Source organism: Macrobrachium nipponense, chromosome 39 (assembly GCF_015104395.2).
Source record: "Macrobrachium nipponense isolate FS-2020 chromosome 39, ASM1510439v2, whole genome shotgun sequence".
NCBI classification, from domain to species: Eukaryota; Metazoa; Arthropoda; class Malacostraca; order Decapoda; family Palaemonidae; genus Macrobrachium; species Macrobrachium nipponense.
In genome coordinates this window covers 31,780,404-31,800,755 of record NC_061099.1, presented here as the reverse complement: position 1 = coordinate 31,800,755, position 20,352 = coordinate 31,780,404, and the positions used below count along the sequence as shown (strand labels likewise).

Here is a 20,352-nt window from a genome sequence, read left to right as displayed (position 1 = left end):
CTTTTGACAGTGCACCAGAGACGGGATCTCCTCGCCCATAGCCAGGTATGTGATCATATTCTGTCCATTTTTGCACTACACGATTCGATAGATATATTTTCTTTAGTACTCCCTGTATTCTTCTTACAATCCACCCAGGGTTGGATTAATTGTAAGCTGACTGAAATGTGTAAGTGTTACATAATAAAAATATGGAATTTATTCCATATATATATTAAAACTAAAACTATGATTAATGTAAACCAGATTGCTTGCAGGAATGTGATCAGACCAGAGACGATAAAGTATGCTAAGATGACGTATACAATAAAGTAGGCTAAGATGACGTGCCGTCACCTGTGGTCCTTCATTTGTTTTGAGAACATTAGTCCAAGCTTCCAAACTGTTGCCTTGTATAATAAGGCGCCCTATGAGGGTATGTTAGACTTGCGATAATCTTACGCTAAGTCGGTTGGTTATGCACTTCCATACTCATTGGAGTGTCTTGGGGTTTGATGATAACTTACGAAGTAAGTATCTTCTTTCGTTATGACGACGGAGATATTTCAACTCATGATGATATCTTCTTTCTGATGTGAGGTTTCTAGTAGAAAACACGAAGTATAAAAAATAGTTCTATTCTCTGAGATTACATGATAAAGATCAGAGGAAATTTGTACAGGTCTGCCAATGATGAAGGCTAATTCAAATCTACATGATGAAGCTTAGATAAAGATGTACAGGTCTTCTAATGACGATGGCTTGATCGCTTCTGCCAATGATGATGGCTAATTCAACTCTGACTACTAGCTCGGTTACAAATCATAAAGGAAGCAGACAGTAGCTCGAACATATGAACATACATACAGATGACACAGATTACAAATCACGTAGGCCGTTTGAATTATAGGTCGCGGTAGTTGTCTCAAAAAGGAAGCTTGGACTAATGTTTTCAAAACAAATGAAGGACCACAGGTGACGGCACGTCATCTTAGCCTACTTTATTGTATACGTCATCTTAGCATACTTTATCGTCTCTGGTCTGATCACATTCCTGCAAGCAATCTGGTTTACATTAATCATAGTTTTAGTTTTTTATATTTATATGGAATAACATTCCATATTTTTATTATGTAACACTTACATAAAGCTCGGTCGGCTACAAAACCAACCACTGAATATTACTCAAGCTTGACTTGCATTTGACTTATAGGAGTGTGATACAGACACTATAGATATATAGAAAATACTTATAAGTAAAAAAAATTCATGGTGCACACAAATACAGATTCAAGCAATAAGATATGAGACATATGCATATGATGATATTCGTAAATAATAGTGATCACGTGATATATACTGATACAGTTTTTCACTTCAACTCATTAAGATACATATGCTACAGAAAATACTAATGTACTCTGATAATTGCATAAAATAAAGATTAACATGATAAAAATCATATTTTAACCGATAAAAATTCATATATGAAGTGATAAAAATTATTAATTTTTATGCTGATTCATTGACCCATATACTAACTTATATATAACTGCAGTTATTGGTAAGATAAAAGGTAACAGATTGATTATAGGCTACCTGATTTATTTATACATATGTATATGGATTCATATAATTATGATCAATATATGTGCACTTAATACACTGATTAACATAATGACTAATCTAAGTGATTAATCTAGGTGCACTTTAAATAGATTCCTAGTGCGTACACGCACAGATATATTTCGATTCTGTTATTTATGATAATTTATAAATGTAGTTAATTACAGAATTTCATGTAACTATAATTGTAACTGAAAATGAAATGTAATAATTACAGAATTCCACGTAATTTTAATTGAAAATGAAATGGAAACATAATTAATTACAAATTCATGTCATTATAACTGAAAATGAAATGGAAATGTAATTAATTACAGAATTTCATGTAACTGTAATTGTAACTGAAATTTAAATGTAATTAATTTCAAACTTCCATGTAACTGTAACTGAAACTGATATTGAAATGTAATTAATTACAGATTTTCATGTAACTAATTGTAACTTTAAATGAAATGGAAATTTAATTAATTACAGAATTTCATGTAGGTAATTGTAATTGTAACTGACAATGAAATTGAAATGTAATTAATAACTGAATGTCATGTAAGTGTAATTGCAAATGAAATGAACATGTAATTAATTACAGAATTTCGTGTAATTCTAACTGAAAATGAAATAGAAACGTAATTAATTACAGAATTTCGGGTAATTGTAATTGTAACTGTAAATGAAATTGAAATGAAATCAATTACAGAATTTCATGTAATTGTAACTGAAAATGAAACTGAAATGTAATTAAACACAGAATGTCGCGTAACTGTAATTGAAAATGAAATTACAGTAAGTAATTGTAATTGAATTAATTATAGGATGATGCAATTTGTAATTTAATTGTAACTGCTATTTCCAAATGTAATTGTCCTCCTCAATACACTGTTTCCTGTACCTTGTAATTATAACTGTAACTGAATGTGTTAAGTAATTGTAATGTAATTGTTATTTCCAAATGTAATTGTCCTCTTCAATACACTGTTTCCTGTGCCTTGTATTTATAACTGTAATTGTAATTGAATCTGCTAAGTAATTATAATGTAATTGCTATTTCCAAGAGTAATTATGGTTGTAATTTACATTTTTTGAAAGTAATTATAATTTATTTCTTCAAGTGTAACATCACTTTCATGAAACATGAATGAGAATCTAAAATTCTCTTCCTTTCAGTTATTATAATGAGAAGTTATTAATTAATCTATATTTCTTTTCTTTCGTAACAGATTTCATCCACTATCGTTCCGAGGTAAATATTTAAGTTCGAATTTATTCATCTTTAACTTACTAAGAAAAAAAAATTTAAATATTTTAATTTGTCCTTCAAGGCACGTAAAAAATTGCGAGATTTCTAACATCAAAATCAAGTTCAGTTATTATTATGTGATAAAAAATTAAAATACAGTTCAGTTATTATTCTATGAAAATAATAAGAAAAAATATAAAAATCTTGTAATATGTTTTTCAAGGCACGATAAAAATAGCGAGATTTCTAACATCAAAATTTAATTTTAGTTATTATTCTACGATAATAAATAAAAATTAAGTTCGCTTCTTATTCTAAGATAATGAATTAAAATTAAGTTCAGTTATCATTCTATGATAATAAATTAATATTTCTTTTTACTTTAATCTTGTCTAATTATTTGGTGGTAGCTATGTATAGGCTCTAATGGCCTCTGATATTATCTTCGCTTGCAGGCAATTGGAAACAAGCACTATCGATTTATATCAATGAAGAAATATAATAGAATATACAGTTTAGGCCAAAGGCCAAGCACTGCGACCTATGAGGTCATTCAGCGCTGAAATTAAAATTGACCATAAAAATGTTTGAAAGGTGTAAAAGGAGGAAAACCTCAAAGCAGTTTTGCAATATGAAATAACTGTCAGGAGGGAGAGTGAAAAGTAAGTTGGAAGAAAGAGAATATGAACGGAGGTACAGTAAAATGAATGAAAGGAGTTGCAGCTAGGGGCCGAAGGGACGCTGCAAAGTTAACATTAAATAATGCCTACAGTGCACCGCTCGTGAGATTATCTTCAAATTTTTTTTTATTTTATTTTTTTTTGCAAATTTGGCTTAACAGTTGAATATTTTTTCTCAGATTGAATTATTATTATCAAGTGCCCAAATTAAATATATATATATATATATATATATATATATATAAATATATATATATATATAGAATCTACTGGTCATTTTTTACAAGGTACGTGTGAAATTGTAATAGCCACAATGCCCTCTTAACTTCTTAAATTTGTACACACACACACATACACATATATATATATATATATATATATATATATATATATATATATATATATATGATATATATATGTGTATATATATATATATACATATATATATATATATATTATATAATATATATATATATATATATATATATATATATATATGCCACCAAATTTTAAAGCCTTCTGTTACAAGGACTCCAAGAAAATAAATAAATAAATAACGAAGAAAGATTCAGAACACTCATCTCAAAAGAGCTATTCAAATTTTATTCGTCCCCCAAAACACAAATAAGATGTCGCATTCTGAGAGATTACATAAATGCGCTGAATACCCGTCGGTGTCTTTTAAAAGGTTTTTTTATTTCCCCCCCCTTTTTTTTATTGTTTTTTTTTTGTTTCCTTTTAGAAGAACGACGGGCTTCCTGCACCGCCATAAAAATGCAATCCGGAGGTGAGGAGGAGGAGGAGGAGGCTCCATGACACTGCCAGCTGAGAGAGCGTAGTGTCGTTTGCGACTAAGACTAGAGTATAATTGCGCATTCGAAGAATCGGTTCGCTGCTCCTGACGTTCTTAAAATTGCCGAGCGATGTGAGAGGAGAATGTGAGGCAGAATTCCATAAGGATATATATATAAAAAAGAAAAAAATAATCCAGCTTTTCCTCGCCATCAACCTTGATTTGAGGGAATTGGTCGAATGTCCTTAAACTTTGAAGGAGAAATTCCAGCTCTGGCGTTAAACAAGAGAAGAGCGCCATCTTCTTCGTTGTCCCAGTAGGATGGCAGGGCTAACCAAGCAACCAACCTAGGGCCCGCCAGTACGCCTCACGTGGTGCGCTGTAGGCGTTGCTAAAGGTTGTTTAAAGTGTCCCCCCTTTGCGGGGTTCTCTATGAGCAAGAGCCCGTGCTGGCATAAATCCAAATCAATCTAAAACAACAATGTGTTCCTTCTTCCACCAAATACTGCACCACTTACTATATAAGCCCTCTCGCTTACTCGGGGAGTAAGCCTACAAACTGCTTTGTTGTTGCTGCTGAAGGGGGCTAGGAAAGGTCTATGGAAGAACCTAAAAATAAGGAATTTTTTTAGGATAAGATACTTATGATTCACGACCGTAGATCTTAGCACGTTTTAATTTACACGTTAAGTTAGAAATATAATGTTTACAACTTAGGTTTGTTTGTTTGTTTGTTTGGTGTTTTTACGTTGCATGGAACCAGTGGTTATTCAGCAACGGAACCAACGGCTTTACGTGACTTCCGAACCACTTCCAGAGTGAACCTCTATCACCATAAATACACATTTGTAACCCCCTCAGTAGAATGCCCGAGAATCGGACTCGCGGCCACCGAGGTGGCAGGCCAAGACCATACCGATCACGCTACTGAGGCGCTTACAACTTACGCCGGGGGGAGGGAATCTGGCACGCGACCAGAGTAAGCTGGAGGTCGGATCACGCCTTGTTGAGCCTTTTCCTTTCACTTCCTTCATGTAGCTTGCTTTCCAAAATTTCCCCTTTCACCGCGGGTCGCGTGCATGATCATATGCTTGCAATGCATTCTGCAAAACGCGTGTGGCCTCATCGTTGCCAACACTGACACGATTTATTCATGGGCTGGAACATTATACGAGGACTGCAACGACTTTCTAGTGACAAAAAAATGTATATCTTAGTTTAACCAGACCACTCAGCTGATTAACAGCTCTCCTATAATAGGAGGTATTATGACGTGGCTATAGTAGAATCACATCAACCGTGCATTTGATGTCTAGGCTCGTCCCTTACGACGCTCCTGATTGGCTGTTGATAAGCCAATCACAGTGCTGGAAACTCTTCTCAGTCTCTCTCGAGAGTTCACATAGGCAGGATGTATGTTACCACCTCTCCTGAGGTATACGTTTGAAAGACGTGTCCCTCAGGAGAAGTGGAACAAACATCCTGCACATTAAGAAGAAATACTGGGTGGGGGGGGGGGGGACACGTTCATATGCTCTCTCTTTCTTACTTTCCACTCTCTCCTAACAATAATTGTTCCATAGTGCAACTGCTTCGAGGTTTTCCTCCTGTTACACCTTTCAAACCTCTTACTGTCAAGTTGTCTCTCAGCGCTGAATGACCTCGTGGGTCCCAGCGATTGGCTTTTAGCATCTATTCTGTATCCTTTTCTATAAAAGCCTAGAAATCCCCTTTCGAACAATATCAGCAGACGATAATAAAGTCAACGTATGTAAATCACCAAGCAACTGGTAACAAAGGCCACGAGAGTCAACCGGTGGAAAATTATAATAAAAAAAGATGATAAAATATATCACAAGACAAGACAAATTCTCCTCCATCAAGCCAAGAACTGCAATATACTTTACCATTTGTCTTCCTGGCTCTAAAATGGCTTCGATGATAAGCAGTTTTCTCACACAGAGGCCGAAGGAGTGCTTTACTGGTGTTAAGATTCTTTTATATTTCTCAAAACCCAGAGAAGGTTTTGTAGCCTCTGCCGTAGTCACTGTTTTAACTACAACTAGTACACAAAACTGTTTTGTCTAGGACGAATTAGGACACAAAATTGTTTTAACTACGACGAATTAGGAGACAAAACTGTCTAATGTAGGACGACTTTGGACACAAAACTGTCTAATGTAGGACGACTTTGGACACAAAACCGTTGTAACTAGGACGAATTAGGACACAAAACTGTTTTGTCTAGAACGAATAAGGACACAAAATTAGTTAAAGTCCCGAGGATATAGTATCAGTTGCTTAGAATTCAATGAGAGAGAGAGAGAGAGAGAGATATCTTTATCAGACGATTATCATAAAAGAACAGCATTAGTACTATAGCCTATAGCTTCAGAAAGTGTATATTTCCGTTAACGGCATAAGCTCAAAATCAGCCGAGCACAATTATTATGGCTGTTAGCTAATTTATTCGGTTTCAGCCTCTGAATTTTGATCATGAGAAACGAAATGAGTAAGAGTACATGGGGAAATAACTGACGCTCTGTAAAACCAGTAACTCAAAAGATTACTCGAAGGAAACATTTCGTATTTCCACTGGTTTACGAAATAACTTTCCGTGGCCTTGATCGACAACGTCAAGGCTATCAAAGCTGTGCCTCGTTAGATGTTTTATTTGTTTTTTAGACTTTAGGCTGAATCATCTCATGGAGAACTAATGGCCGCCTCTAACCAGCAGCAGCAGAGGTAACTGCAGCGAACAACCTTTTGGCCGGATCCCGGGAAACCCAGGGGGTGTTTGGAGGAGTCCCGATTGACGTCGTCAAACTGGAACCGCTCACCACAAAGATGTTCGAGTCGGAGAGACTGTTTTTCCCGAGCAGGAACCCTGTGGAGAGGACCTGGATTGTGCGGGTAGGTCTAGTAGAGTAGGGTGATGGTTTACGAGGTGTTTACGTGAATATCTTCAAGGGAACTAGTATTCAAAATCTCTCTCTCTCGTAAATCTTTGTTACCCTATGGAGAAGACCTGACCTGGATTGTGCGGGTAGGTCTAGGTCTAGGTTAATGGTTTACGAGTTTTCTTATTTGATTGATATTGATTGTTCACGTGAATATCTTTCTCTCTCTCTCAAATGAATCTTTGTTATTTTTTCTCAAGGTCAGAACAGTAGGCTGAGTGATTATTTCTCTTCGATAGACCTACACAGAAGAAAACAGCGAAATGAAATGAATAAATACACATGAAAGGTGCTGATTTATGCATGGATAGAGAGAGAGAGAGAGAGAGAGAGAGAGAGAGAGAGAGAGAGAGAGAGAGAGAGAGAGAGCTCTTGAGTACACGTAAGTAGTTCATGATTCCACATTCACAGTGTTCGAATGCACATACGAACGTACGATAAAAACCTTCCTGACTAATACGCCTCACGCGCGAAGGAATAATAATTAATCATAAAATGCATATCATGATCTAACACTTGCGAGAGTAATGTGTTTTTTATTATTGATATCTGTATATGACATTGGAAATTTCTTTTATATTTTTATTTTTTATTTATTTTCAGGCGCCAAGGACGATAATCACAATGGGCTGCGAAACCGAGTTTCCAGGAAATAACTGCCATTCTGCGTCGCTCACAATCGGTTCGAACAGGTAAACAAATCATAGAGGAAACATGACTGAGGAAAAAAATAAAATAAAAATAGACTACACGGAAGGATATTAAGCAAAATGCAATATAGCTGCAAGGTATAGAATAGTTCTTTTAAATTAAAATTATGTAAAATATATTCCAGCATCACAAAACTCATTACCTAATCAAATAAGGTTCGAACAGGTAAAACAAACATTCAGGAAAAATGAAGGAGGGAAAAAATAAAGTAAAATTAGACTACACGGAAGAATATTAAGCAAAATGCAATATAGCTGAAAGGCATAGACTAGTTCTTAGAAAGTAAAATTATATGGAATGAATTCCAGCATCTCCAAACGGACTCAACTTTTAATCAAATAAGGATTCGTGCTTTCGCACACTTGTGGCTGACAACTGCTTAACGTTAGAAGGGAAGAGTTGCAAACTTTTCTATGCATTCTGTGCTGTATCTAATTCCGTGTTTACTACAGCTTCTCTTTCAGATCGTTATGGTACTAGAAAGAAATATTCGTAAGTCAAATTTAAATATAACTACTTCGAATTAAGTTGATCCTGAGCAAATACTAGTTCTACATTGGCCGAGTGTATTGCGCACTTGGCTACCATTCCGGTGGTCCGAAGTTCGATTCTCGGCTCGGCCAACGCGGAACCAGAGGAATATGTTTCTGGTGATTGAAATTCATTTCTCGATACAATGTGGTTCGGATCCCACAATAGCTGTAGGTCCCGTTGCTAGCAAAGGTAACCAATTGGTTCCTAGTCACGTAAAAATATATCTAATCCTTCGGGCCAGCCCTAGGAGAGCTGTTAATCAGCTCAGTGGTCTGGTAAAACTAAGATATGCTTAACTTTTTGAGCAATTACTGATTTAAGCCTAAAGAAACCCAACACACCAGTGAGGCCACCTTTCAGTTTCGTCATCAAAACCTCTACATACTCTTAGTCTGGTTTTAGACGCACTTCTGTAAATCAACATATACCAACGCCACCACCACTCCGAGTAATGATGCTAACATATGTTACGAAAATTGTGCTTATATATTTCTCAGGTTCTGCGGAGGGACCAAGCAGATTGGGCCGATCACAGCGCAGGACAGCATCTACATTGTTTACAGAACTCGCGTCACGAAGAGCCACTTCAAGTGCACAGTTTCCTCTTCTTATCCAGGTGGAGACCACTGACGTTTCCTTGAGGCTACTTATATATGCTTGAATTTTATTATATCTCTTCTTTCTGTTTCCCTTTACCTCTTCTTACTTATTCCTAATGAGCATCATAATATTCTTTGGAAGCTTGAATTTCAAGTCAGTGACCCCTTTGTGGTGGGGTTGTTCCATATGAACAGGTTTCATCTTCTGAATAATAATAATAATAATAATAATAATAATAATAATAATAATAACAATAATAATAATAATAATAATATCGTTCAAGTCTCCAGTACAGTAGAAAATTCCAAACATTTTAAGTTAAATGCCAAAGGGGCACAATGCAAAAGGGTTGTATCAAAATCTAGCCAGTAACATTAAGGTTCGCTTAAATTATCAAAATAATTATTTCCCTGTCAAAACTGAAACCCTTTTAAGGACACAGCATCAGTTTTATGATGAATAAAATATTTAATACAGCAGAAATGATGGTCAGTGTACTTTAAAGTATTTAATGATGGGCAAACTTTGAAAATAACCTTATAATATACAAGTTCATAAATATCATTAGTAGGGTTAACTAAAGGTGAACTTACGCCCCTGAAGCAAAGGCAATATATATATCACTAACAAATATAAATAAGTTGATAAATAGATCTTGTTCTCATTTGAGATCTGATACATAACTAATGTCCAACCTACATTTCTTTAATATTTTTTTGAACCAAGCTAAATTTCTTTTTTTCAGTGTCTGGCTCAAACTGGTCTTACTATGGAAGGAAAGGTGAGCCGTTTGCTTCATCTTTAATTTTAAAATTTAGACATTATCTTTAGACACTCATCTATTGGTTAAGATATTGCTGACAATACATGATTTTGTAAACCAATATGCTCTTTAAGATTGCCCATAAAGCTTTTGCTTGTATACCCTATACCTCAAAGTTATTACATGATTTTGTAAGCCAATATGCTCTTTAAGATCGCCTGTAAAGCTTTTACTTGTATAGCCTATACCTCAAAGTTAATACCTGATTTTGCAAGCCAATATGCTCTTTAAGTTCACCCATAAAGCTTTTATGTGTATAGCCTATACACTCAAAGTTAATACATGATTTTGTAAGCCAATATGCTCTTTAAGATTACCCATAAAGCTTTTACTTGTAAAGCCTATATACCCAAAGTTAATACATGATTTTGTAAGTCAATATGCTCTTTAAGATTACCCATAAAGCTTTTACCTGTGTAGCCTATACACTCAAAGTTAATACATGATTTTGTAAGTCAATATGCTCTTTAAGATTACCCATAAAGCTTTTACCTGTTTAGCCTATACACTCAAAGTTAATACATGATTTTGTAAGTCAATATGCTCTTTAAGATTACCCATAAAGCTTTTACCTGTATAGCCCATACACCCAAAGTTATCAAAATGATCAGGACAAGAACTTGAAGATAACGTTTCATGACAATCGTGGCATTATCACCAGGACCAAGTCGATGGTCAGAAACCTTCCCTTTCTGCGGAGGTAAGAACCAGTCTCCCGTTGACATCGACACTTCCAGGGCACTGGGAGAGTTCCCCTGGAAGCTTCTGGGCCTCCATGGTTACAGCGAGATTCCGTCATCCATGGGGCTTAGCAACAATGGGAAATTTGGTAATTATCAAAGGCTAAGTTCAATCTCACCCTCCTAGGGAGCGTTCACACTGCAGTGAAACATGTCATTAACTTGTTAACATGTCCTAACCAGTGAATGATTCATAAGATTATCCAGCACTGGCCAAACATTCGTTCTACACTTCAGCCGTTGGCCTCAACCTAGTCCCATATGCTACAAGGTACTGATGCGTGTTTGCATTATGTTTACTGTAGTGTGGACTTATCCTTACCAGTTCATTAAGCATTCAACATTTTCGTACAAGTTAGACGTACAAAATCAGCGTTAGTCAAGTGGACTTTTCTACATGTCATACATAGCCTAAATGACATTATATGCTTTTGTATTTCCGATTTGTTTTTTCACTGCAGTAATTCTGAAGACAAGGCACCAACCGTATGTGATGGGAGGAAATCTCCCCCTCAATCAAAAATACCTTCTGGAAGGGATCATCTTCCACTGGGGACCAACAGACTACGCTGGCTCAGAACACGCTGTCAACGGGCGAAGGTGGGTCCTACCAATAAACTTCTCTTGCAGAGTAGCCTGTGATGTCATGACTATATGTAGTGACTGAAAAACTACTGACAATGTACCAATGAGCGTACATGCGATTCATAATTAATAAAACGTTGTTAACTGATCCCTATAGGCAGGATAGTGCACCTCATGCAGTGCACTTTAAGGTACTTTGCACTAACCTTTGGGCCCTAGCTGCAATCTCTCTGCATTCTGTTAAATGTACTTCCATTCATATCCTCTCTTCCATCTTACTTTCCACCTTCTTCTAACAATTGTTTCAAAGTACAACTGCTCTGAGGTTTTCCTCCAGTTAAACCTTTCAAAACTTATCGGCCTAATTTGTACTGTACTCCTTCCTTTATTAATTGACGAGCTCCAATTTGCATTTGTCTAGTGCAGTTACGCAGCAGAAATACAGCTGGTGCACTACAACAGCAAATACGGCAGGTATCAGCTAGCTCTGAACAAAACCGACGGTGTCGCCATCTTCAGCATCTTCTTGGATATATCTGCGAGGGACAACCTCTTCCTCGACCCCGTTATTTTGGGACTGAGGAACATCGTAAGAACAGGTAAATGTGCTCACAGATCTGTAATTTGACCATCATCATCATTATTATTATTATTATTATTATTATTATTATTATTAATTATTATTATTATTATTATCATTATTATTATTATTATTCAGAAGATTAAACCTATTCATATGGAACAAGCCCACCAAAAGGGCCACTGACTTGAGATTCAAACTTCCAAAGAATATTACGGTGTTCATTAGGAAGAAGTAAGAGAAGGTAAATGGAAATACAGAGAGGGGAGATATCTCATTTATTAAAAAGAAAAAAAATAAATAATAGATATATAAAACTGCATTAAACAACAGGGTTATCATAAGAGTAACGACGATGCTTTGTATAATTTTAATAACTCGATTTCTTCTCACCTTGTATAAGTTTGTCACTGAGAAACCTAAGATCGAAGGGTGCTACATTGTCTTGTTATCCAAGCGTCACCTCCGAGGCTCTATAGTACTAAACTTGGCGGAAGCTCAACGGGATGCCTTGTTTAGTACTAGCCCCTCGGGGATCAAAGGTATTATTTATTAATATAGTTTGTCGACCACACGATATAGAAATGGGTGTATATAATACTTTGATCTCCGAGGGGGTATATAGTACTAAACACGGCGTCCCAATGAGCTTCCGCCATCTTTAGTACTAGCACCTCGAAGGAAGTGGATGCATAACGGGTTAATAACGAGACTTTTTCTACCCAATTCTTTACATACTTGTTTTAACCTGAGCGCCTTCTTAACTCCTCGATTTCTTCACACTTTCGATAAGTTTGTCACTGAGAGGCCTAAGATCCAGGTGGAAGACACAAATGATGAATTATTTCAGACGGCAAATGGGTCTAGGCTCTGTAGCGCCAATCGTATCCAAAATGCATCTGTTTAAAAAAAAAAAAAGTGATCAGTAGGTTATAAGAATCCAGGTAAAAAATCACACAAATAAAAAGTCAAAAGAAAGTCACATTAATCTTTTCTACTTAGTGACCCCAAGGGGATTACCGTGAAGATAATAAAAAAGAACCTGTGAATGAAAAAAATTAACAAATTCTTATCACGTAGTAGTAGTAGTAGTAGTAGTAGTAGTAGTAGTAGTAGTAGTAGTAGTAGTAGTAGTAGTAGGGCGGGATTGGCCTTTGAAACAGCTCCATTGTGTTCTCCCAACAGGCATATCGACAGACATCATTCCGTTCCCGCTCAGTAACCTGTTACCAGCAAACTTGAACGAGTTCTACCGATACATCGGCTCCACTTCCTTCCCTTCTTGCGAGGAAGGAATCATCTGGACCATCTTCAAGAACACGATCACCATCTCTTCCCGACAGGTAGGTAAAATAAGTCACGTGGACAAAAAGGGTTTAAGCCCGGTATGTATAGCCACATTTGCAAAGGCGTGTTTAGTTCAAGACCGTTGGAAATTACCGTAAAAAAAAGAAAAGTGATAGACTGCAAATATCATTAAAGATAATGACCCCACACAAAGAATACTGTGAATTTGAGGCTTTATTACCGGCCACTGTTAATCAATGTGCCTTTTTTCCCTGTGGCTTTTTAAACATATAATCAAATCCTGCAATGTCTGAAAACTCTCGCCCTCAATCATAACATTCACTCTTGGTTGGTGGGTGAGTAGAGGAGAGAAAGAGCCTAACACACATAAACTTCACACTTGGTTGGTGGGTGGGTGGGTGGGTAGGGGTAGGGAGGGGAGAGAGGGTTATAAGGTAATGGTTCAACAATGTGTACTACTCATTGTCGGTCCAGTCCACAGTCATTATACAACCACCATTCTCCACAGTTGGATGAATTCCGTTTCCTCGAGGACGCCGATGGACTCACGATCACCAAGAACGTTCGCCCCATCCAGCCTCTGAATGGACGCACGGTAAGATTATGACAGTATTTGTTGCTGTTTAATAAGATTAAGCCAGCCTTGTGCTGGCACGGGCTCTTGCTCCTGGAGCAGCCCGTAGCTGGAGTATCTGTCAAGATACAAAATACAGATGACAGTACAGTATTTCTGCCAGTTATGATGCTTTACGTGTGTGTGTGTGTGTGTGCGTGCGTCTATGTGTGTTCGCGCGCTCTCACGAGCAAGTTACGTGTTAAAATTTGTGTTGGTTGGTTGGTTGATTATGGGTCGAGGCAATGCCTTTACAACGGCGCCACTTAATCGTAAGTTATATTTAATTGTTAAGCTCTTTCACTCTTTTTTTCTCTTTTTTTTCCACATCTACTTTAAGGTCTCTCTTCTTATTTCATTATGTTCTTCTTTAAATAAGAATTTTCCAACAATATTTTCATTTTCTTCTTAAAGTTGTTGAAGGCCAATTGATCTAATACGTTCTTCTTATGTTTGGTGAGCGGTATGCTTAGGATTTCACAGTTACGCGCCTAATTCAATACCTAATCTCTGATTTCTCCACCGATCTCCCAGGTTTCTGCGGGACAGCTGACCCCCTCTTGGAGTCACAGTGGGCCTGACGGTGAGTACTAACGAATGAACGAAAATGAGGAGAAAAGGATGTTTTCTTAAACTGTTGAGAATATATTTTATATTTTGCTGAACTTTACACGGGATTATGTTACAATCTTAGGCTGTGAGAGGAGTCAGTCATTATATATAAATAAATAAATATGAGGTTTTTGCATGATCTTATATTACTAATATACTATATCTATATATAGAATAAATATGAGGTTTTTGCATGATCTTATATATATATATATATAATATATATATATATATATAATAAATTTTTTAAAAATTCAAAAAAAAAGGTTTAAATAAATTTTTTTTTATAAATTATATACTATATATGCATATAAAGTATATACATATATATGATATAGTATATGTATATAAATACATACACACACAATATATAATAATAATAATAATAATAATAATAATAATAAAATAATAATAATAATAATAATAATAAAGGGCCTATTTCGCATAAAATACAGTAGAGTGAAGTCTATACAAGAAGTTAAACTACAATGTCTTAAAAAAAAGTAGATAATAAAAATATATAGTTTAAATACATGTGCGTTTAACAATATCAAGCATATGTGCTAAACACCTCCATATGTGTGTATATATATGTATATATATATATATATATATATATATATATATATATATATATATGTGTGTGTGTGTGTGTGTGTGTGTGTGCCTGCCTGTTTGTGGATGAGTGTGCGCGCGCGCGTAATTGTAATAACAAAATGTCTTCAAACTTCGAGAATATAGTCAAGCAGAGAATGTGGTTATAACGATTACACCGCATTTAGTAAAAAGCGAAGAATATCTCCTAATTATATATATATATATATATATATATATATATATATATATATATATATATATATATTGTTCTCTTCTTAACCCATAGGACAAGACGTCTGGGCATCGAGAATCAGTGTCTCCTGCGGAGGACAGAAGCAGAGTCCTATCAACATTGACACGGTGTCCGCCAGGATCAGCGTCACTTGGAATCGTCTCTTCCTGAGGAACTTCGATCAGATCCCCAGACGGCTGACGCTGCAGAATACCGACAATGGAGGTAATGGCGGAGAGAAGAGAGAGGAGAGAATTATATACACGTATCAATGCTAATGACATCTATATAAAATGTTAAAAGCTTCCACTGAGAGAGAGAGAGAATTATACGACTATCAAGGCTAACGAGTAACTGTTGAAAATTATAACATTTACGCAGAGAGAGAGAGAGAGAGAGATAGGATTATATACACGTATCAATGCTAATGGGATCTATATAAACCGTTAAAAGTTCCACTGAGAGAGAGAGAGAGAGAGAGAGAGAGTTCAGCTGAAGATTTTGAAATGGCAAGACAAAACATTAAGTAAACTAACCCAGCTACTAACCAAAGAAAAAAAAGGCACAAAAGTTTTGCTAGACACTGCAACAGTAGGTACTATAGTACATTCACATCAACCGTGCATCTGATGGCTAGGGCAGTCCCTTACGATGCTCCTGATTGGCTGTTGATAAGCCAATCACAGGGCTGGAAACTCTCCTCAGTCTCTCTCGAGAGTTCACACAGGCAGGATATACGTTCCTACCACCTCTCCTGAGGTGAACTCTATTTACTGGCTTAGCAACAGCCAATCAGGAGCGTCATAAGGGACGGGCCTAGACATCAGATGGACGGGTGATGCGAATCTACTATAGTAGATAGTAGTGTCCTAGGAATCCAGCTGTCAGAGGACTGGCGTGTCTTTGTTTCTCAAATGTTTCATATCATCATATGGTCTGATTCCCGCTTTTCCTCTCCTTACAAAGCCGTCATCATACCCACGATGGACGGCGCAGCGACAATCGAGGGTGGGCCTTTCCGGACTCCCTATGTAGTGGTGCAATACCATTTTCATTGGGGTGACAATAACACCTCTGGCTCAGAACACACCATCGACAGACAAAGGTGATTTTTTTGCGAATATTTGCCCTTTGTTTTGTTTTGTTTGTACGGTGTATTTACGTTCCATGGAAGCAGTAGCGGTTATTCAGCAACGGGATCAACGGCTTTACATGACTTCCGAACCACGTCGAGAGTGAACTTCTATCACCAGAAATAATACACAGCTCTTACACCTCAGTGGAATGCCCGAGAATCGAACTCGGGGCCAACCGAGGTGGCACACCAACACCATACCAACCACGCCACTGAGATGCTGTTTTTTTTCCTTTCTGTAACCAGGCTTCCCCCTCCCCCGTAGGAAAGTATAGTGCCGACAGTGCACCTCACTTAGAGCACTGCGGGCATTACTAAATGTTCTTTAACTCCGCCCACTTTTCGCTTACTCAGGGAGAAAGCCTATGAACTACTTTGTTGTTGTTGTTCTTGTTCTTTTTTGGGGGTAGGAAAGGTTCTATGAAAGAGCCTAATAAGGTCTGGAAAAGGTGTTTCGCACTGAGTTAAAGATACAGGAATTTTAGGACGGGGTACTTATGATTTATTTACCACAATGAAAATGTAAAAAATAACGTGCACATTAAACAGTACAGAACGTTGGTTTCTTATAAAATAAAGCGTATTGATTTTAATTTTTGTTGATGAAAGAAGGCTCTATTTGACCATAGATTTTAGCATGACATACCAGTTTGCACCCCTCTAGCCTCAGCAGTTTTTCAGATGCGAGGGCAGACAGAAAAAGTGCAGACAGACAGACAAATAGTCATCTCAACAGTTGTATTTTACTGCCTCAGTGGCGTGATCGGTATGGTCTTGACCTACCACCTCGGTGGCCGCGAGTTCGATTCTCGGGCATTCCATTGAGGTGTGAGAGATGTGTATTATTTCTGGTGATAGATGTTCACTCTCGAAGTGGTTCGGAAGTCATGTAAAGCCGTTGGTCCCGTTGCTGAATAACCACTGGTTCCATGCAACGTACCATACAAACAAACAAAAGACAGTTTTCTTTTACAGACAACTAAAAAGCAGTTCTTGGAGATATTTAAAGCAATCAGTTGATCAAATTCAGCCTCTTCTCTCTTTAGATACTTGGGAGAAATCCACATGGTTGTATATAACGCTTCTCTAGGAAGCATAGGCGAAGCATTTGGTGTTCACCAGGGAATCTACGAGATAGCCATTCTCTTGGAGGAGAGTCTCTACGACAACATCAAACTGGACAGCATCATCAGTGGCTTAAGTCAAGTGATCCTCTCACGTAAGTTAAAAAGTTTTCAATGTGTGAGTTTTACATTACTACAGGAGCCTAGGTTTGTTTCTCCTAGTCAAGAGTTAGTTTTGTTCGCGCCTTTTCTAAAAGCTCTTCGTCTACAGATTGAAGATGATTTGAGGGTCATGTGTATTATGAAATATGTTGTATATCATGGATAAATCTTATATTTTTTTTAATTAATTTCCCTCCCAGGTCTGTATTTTCACGATCCATCTCTTCAACACAGAAATGACCAATGATATAAGCTATTGCACTATTTAATTACAAGGCAAACCTTGAGTATGTATATCTAGAATAGGATCCAGTCTCGACATTTTTATTTGAAAACACATTTTTTAAATCAATATTCATCACAACTTCACATTTACACAGACCTCATTCTTTCCCCCCAGAAGAAATCCTGAATATACAAAGCCAGCCAAGCCAAACACCGCTCTTTAAATCAAACCACACCTCCTCACGTGGTACACTGTAGGCATTACTAAAAAGGTGTTTGCAGCCGCCCTTTAGTCCCTATAGCTGCACCCACTTTTGAGCCTCTAACTTTACCTCCATTCCTGATTCCTGTCTTCCATTTTGCTGTCCAACACCTAAGTGTTACTGCTATGTGTAATTGGGGTTGTATCCCAGTTCCTCCTATAGATCTTGGTACTACATTTCTCTTTTTTTCTGGATCTCTTTACCTTGCAGTCCAACCACTCTAACTCCTTTTTCACTATCTTAAGTGTTGAATGACTGAAAATGCCCCAATGCCCGGCCTGAGAACCTGTTTTTTCCTAAATCCAGTTTCACTGTAAACCACAGAGTCCAAGACCGAGCTGCGGCCTTTTCCACTGTTCAACCTCCTCCCAGACAACCTGGAGGAATTCTTCTTCTACGACGGCTCCATCACAGCCCCGGTGCCCGAGTGCGACGAAAGCGCAGGTTTCGTGGTCTTCAACAACCCCATACCCATCTCGAAGAATCAGGTCAGTTGCCCTCTCGCTCGAGACACTGGTTTCATAGCTGTTGAGTCATGTATTTCCCCCATTATCAAAGGGTGTTTGCTCTGTCCCTGGGCTCCCAAGATGCAACCACTTGTTAGCCTTTTAAGCCCCATCCACACGTGCGACCTTTGCTCAACGAACTCTGCTCGATGTGACGTCGCATCGAACACAGTTCGCCGGACAAAACTCGACCGTGTGGGCGGGGCTTTACTTGATCACAAATCTACCTGTTTTCAGTCTTGCTGTCCAATAAATCTGACTATCATTGCTTAATGCAACTGTAGGGTTTTTTTCACAGTGCCATCTTTAGATCCTTACACCTCAACTCCTGTTTTCTGGATCTCCTTATCTTGCTGTCCATCCACTCCAACTCTCCCTTTTTCACTGTCTTAAGAAGCACTGAAAGTGCCCAATAGATCTTGGCTTGACAACCTATAAGAAGGTCATTCTAAAAAAAAACCTAATATCAATTTCACGTTTGATTTTGTTGGCTGACCAAGTAGTATTCAGTTCTCTGTTCTGAACTTGTTACACCATCCCCTGTTTTCGCAAATAAGTTCATTTTGGCTTGACAAACTAGTTGATTTTTTCTTATAAGAAAAGCATTTATCTGTAAATCTTGGTATAGAAGCTTCAATTTATCAAAATCTCTTCCAGATGGCGCATTTCTATAACCTTGAAAATGCTGCTGGTTTCAAGATAACCAACAATTTCCGACGTCTACAGAAGCTTAATGGCAGAACAGTAAGTAATAGGCATGTTATCAGTTATGATAAGTGCATACATGAGTTTTTGAGACATTCTGCACATCTCTTTTAAGATAATTCACTGCTATTCAAAATTCATTTCCTAATGACTTCCCTAACAGGTCTATATACCGCCTCTGGGCATTGCCAATGGCTAACGTATCAGTGATCTCTGCACCGGACACCTCTGGGTAGTCCCAATGGCTAACGTATCACTGATTCTCTGCACCGGACAGACTTCTTTCCATGGATGCTCAGTGTCCTCTGAGGATTGCAAAGAAGACCCGAGCTTCTATCAAGACTGTCGACAGTTCTTCGAAAAGTTCTCAAACGCCAAACACAATTTTTATGATTAAATATACTTGAGCAAAGAATGTGGTAATCAGATGTTGGGAAGGACTTCTCTGTGAACTACTGTTTGTAAATATCGCTTAACTTTTAAGGTGCGATTGGAGACGCCTACAAATAATGTGTGTGTGTGTTTTATACTATGAATCATTTGATACAATAACAGAAGAAAATTTTAACACAATAATGTATGCATCGCAATCCCTTGTTCAATATAGCCTATGTCGGTCAAATAGAGTGGTTTCACCAACGAAAATTAAAATAAATGTTATATTTTATTAGAAATTCCTTTTCTGTATTGTTGAACATGCACAATATTTATTTTTTTACATTTTCAATCTGATAAATAAACCATAAATATCCTATCCTAAAATTCCTGTATCTTTAACTCAGCGCAAAACACCTTTTTCAGACCTTTTTAGACTCTGCCATAGACCTTTAACAACCCCCTAACAGCAAAGTAGGCTTACTCCCAGAGTAAGCAAAAACAGGACAACAGTCTCATAGAAGGAGGAGGATTTCTAAAATGCTAAAAATATACTATTAATAATTTCAAAAAACCTTTGACACGGATCGGAGACAATGATTGCAAAGTGGCACGTCAGTCACACACAAAATTATTTTTATATTTTTACTCCAGTTTTCTGTGACATTTCAAACCAATAATTTTTATATTTTTACTCGATTTTCTGTTAC

The 20,352-nt window shown here is 37.1% G+C and overlaps 1 protein-coding gene across 1 annotated transcript in view; it reads left to right on the top strand.

Annotated features, from left to right (window-relative positions):
* The window catches only part of LOC135210267 (uncharacterized), a 21,179-nt gene extending 1,150 nt beyond the window's left edge, over positions 1-20,029 (top strand). Inside the window, exons 2-19 of the mRNA XM_064243135.1 lie at positions 11-45; positions 2,820-2,842; positions 7,050-7,225; positions 7,876-7,964; positions 9,015-9,133; positions 9,863-9,898; positions 10,602-10,769; positions 11,142-11,280; positions 11,692-11,864; positions 13,031-13,188; positions 13,662-13,748; positions 14,301-14,349; positions 15,262-15,432; positions 16,174-16,312; positions 17,389-17,561; positions 18,381-18,544; positions 19,220-19,306; positions 19,431-20,029. Coding sequence (XP_064099205.1) covers positions 11-45; positions 2,820-2,842; positions 7,050-7,225; positions 7,876-7,964; positions 9,015-9,133; positions 9,863-9,898; positions 10,602-10,769; positions 11,142-11,280; positions 11,692-11,864; positions 13,031-13,188; positions 13,662-13,748; positions 14,301-14,349; positions 15,262-15,432; positions 16,174-16,312; positions 17,389-17,561; positions 18,381-18,544; positions 19,220-19,306; positions 19,431-19,466 — 2,022 coding nt within the window. The 3' untranslated portion in view covers positions 19,467-20,029. The remainder of the gene's footprint in view (positions 1-10; positions 46-2,819; positions 2,843-7,049; positions 7,226-7,875; positions 7,965-9,014; positions 9,134-9,862; positions 9,899-10,601; positions 10,770-11,141; positions 11,281-11,691; positions 11,865-13,030; positions 13,189-13,661; positions 13,749-14,300; positions 14,350-15,261; positions 15,433-16,173; positions 16,313-17,388; positions 17,562-18,380; positions 18,545-19,219; positions 19,307-19,430) is intronic.
* Positions 20,030-20,352: the final 323 nt, after the last annotated feature.